At 37.9% G+C, this 2,675-nt stretch overlaps 1 protein-coding gene across 3 annotated transcripts in view; it reads left to right on the top strand.

Moving 5' to 3' along the window:
• Positions 1–2,034, top strand: part of pus7l (pseudouridine synthase 7 like) — a 7,216-nt gene extending 5,182 nt beyond the window's left edge. For 2 of the 3 annotated variants that reach the window (XM_032504995.1, XM_032504996.1), the window contains 3 exons: positions 492–603; positions 1,256–1,309; positions 1,399–1,770. In XM_032504995.1, the coding sequence (XP_032360886.1) occupies positions 492–603; positions 1,256–1,309; positions 1,399–1,770 (538 nt within the window). Of the gene's footprint in view, positions 1–491; positions 604–1,255; positions 1,310–1,398 lie in introns of all 3 variants that reach the window. The other variant, XM_032504997.1, reaches the window with a different exon arrangement.
• Positions 2,035–2,675: the final 641 nt, after the last annotated feature.

Below are 2,675 nucleotides of genomic sequence, written 5' to 3'. Positions count from 1 at the left end.
GCTTGGACCCCGTTGAAACTGCGTGCAGTTCTAGTTATTATTATTATTATTACATTTGAGTCATAAAGCTAGCATCTGATTTTTAGAAGGAAAAAAATAACTATTTAAAAACTAGGTCTTTTAACAACGCTATTGTTGTACTCAAGGCATTTCCAGAATTTAACACTTTGAGATTGTATTTTGTATCCTCATGTACAGTATGTCTTGGCTATTTTTGTAAAACACAAGCAAAAATGCACATGCACTTTTTTGTATGAACGTAGGACATAATGTAAAGTGACATCAACATACACAAATGCAACTGATACAATTTGAGCAAGGAGATGCTGTATGTCATTTCTGGGTAACTTTTTTAAAATTTGTTCTTCATCCAGATGCTTAGCAGAGACTTTAAGGGTTCTGGAAATAGTCAGTTTGGGGAATAAAAGCCAGCTCCCACTGCTTTAATAGTTTAATAGTGATACTTCTGCAAATATGTTTATGCTTGTCAGAGTGTGGAACGAGGCCGTGGCACACAGGCTGACCACTCTGGGCCACAGTGCCAGGCAAGGAGACCTGGTGTGGATGAAGGAAGAAGGCACAGGAGAGACCAGCTCGGCTCAGGTAAGAGAGGATGATCTGTTTTTAGGATAGTAGCCTACAGAAAAGATCGGAGTAGAGGGGAAAAGATGATTTAATATGTAGGATGTAATGCTGGTATCTTTTTGCTACTCCAAAGCAACGTCTTGCTTTGAGTTAGACTAAGTATGTGACTACACGTGCCTGTGACATTAACGCCCTCCGGCGATCATGCGCAAACTGGGTGCTAATATGGGTCTAATATATTTAATATAATAATAAGTAAACCCTAGCTATATACAGTATATCAAACACAAATGGAAAAAAGTCAAGTGTCTGGGTTTAAATCAGAATGTGTGCTGGTTTATTAAGCAGAGTGAATGAGTACTTACAACTTCAAGATTTTCCTTTCTAATAGCTCAAAATACATGGAAACAACATTACGAAAGGAGAAAATTGTAAAAAAACAGAAACAAAAAACCCCCAACAACAACAGAAAAAGGGATGAATTTCACAAGTCTAAAATGTCCAAATTTATATTTTACAGTCTTGTAAAAGAGTTGAAATTCAAATTCCTCAAAGTCCAAATGTTAAAAGTCCCAGGGGACATTGTCCGAATGCTCATAAATCGGCCTGTTCAATAGGGAAACATTTTGCCAACACCCTGCCAGTCCTACCAACCTTTCCTTTTTTCCAGATCCATGTGGTGACGGACCAAGAGGAGCAAGAGAAAGTGTACACACTGGGACATGTATGTAGTTTAGGGAAATACATATACTTTAAACTACCGTTTCTACTTTTCTCACGACCGTTACTGCTGTGTTTCTACTATCATGTCAGGTGTTACTGCCGATGCCAGGAAACACTGTGAAGTATCCAGAAAATGCCATGGGGACTTGGTTCCAGGAGAGACTGGCCAGGGACGGACTGGACGCCTGTCGCTTCAGAGTCAGCAACCTCAAACTAAATCTGCCTGGCTGCTACCGCCCCCTGCTGGCTTTACCACGCAACCTTAGCTACCAGCTGCAGAGAGCAGCCTGTGGGGAGGGAGGAGAGGGGACAGGAAACTGCAGTCGATATAGTGACAGGCAGCTTAATGGCACAACAGCAGAAGGGAAGCAGGACTTGCTTACTCTAACCTTAAACTTGGACCTGGACTCCTCCTGCTATGCTACTATCTGTCTCAGAGAGATCATGAAGTGTGACCCTTAAGGGCAAGGGACGTCGGTCCTGTTGTGTTTCTACATACTTTGCAGAAGAGAAGGAGTTTTCTTGTTTTTTAGTTTTTGTAACCCATCATTGTAATACATTATTAGTAGCCTTTTGGTTTGTTGTTGAAGTAATGAGCATAAGACTGTGTTTCTAAATGGAAAAAATATGCATCATGTGCAATTGATAAAACAAACGAACAAATCTAAATGTAAAAGCGTGTAAACAGTGTCTGTGTTTTGTGCCATGAATAAAACCTTTAGAAATAAATAAGCTTTTCTTTTTTCCACTTTTTAAAACAAATCTCAGAACTTTTATTTTGAAGTTTTAAGTACTCCCACTCACACACTCACTATTTGCATCACCTTCGTCATTTGATAAATCTGAAATTCCTCACCACTGAAAGTTGTACAAATATGAAAACATAGACCCATAAGTATTCAGAATTAATAACTCAATGTAAAATGTGTGGTCATTTGTCAATATATAACTTTTAGATAATACATTTGCCTAAATAAGTAATTGTAATTAGTAACCTTCATATCTAGTAAAAAAAAAACAATTGGGGTGTTAAAAAGATACAGACACACCCTTTTTCATGTCCACAAATAAAGAAATATGTTTTTAAAGCAATATTTAATGCTGTGTTTTTGGCTTTCCGGAAGCTTTCTGCACGTGTTTTTGCTACCATCCAATATTAGTTTTACCTTTCTTCAGCTGTGACCATGTCTTTTGTGCATTGTATTGTGGGACAAAAATGTCCATCCATCAGCAATCTGAAAAATTCTGTGGATTTACACTTACTTGTTTATTAGAAACACCCTGCTAAAACTAATGCATTCAAAAAGTCCTGCAATAAATCCTACCTTTAACTTCAACTTCAACTTCAACTTTATTTGTCATTTTAT

The sequence above is a fragment of the Etheostoma spectabile genome, chromosome 23 (assembly GCF_008692095.1).
Source record: "Etheostoma spectabile isolate EspeVRDwgs_2016 chromosome 23, UIUC_Espe_1.0, whole genome shotgun sequence".
NCBI classification, from domain to species: Eukaryota; Metazoa; Chordata; class Actinopteri; order Perciformes; family Percidae; genus Etheostoma; species Etheostoma spectabile.
The sequence above is the reverse complement of the archived record's forward strand: the minus strand, read 5'-3'. Positions and strand labels throughout refer to the sequence as shown.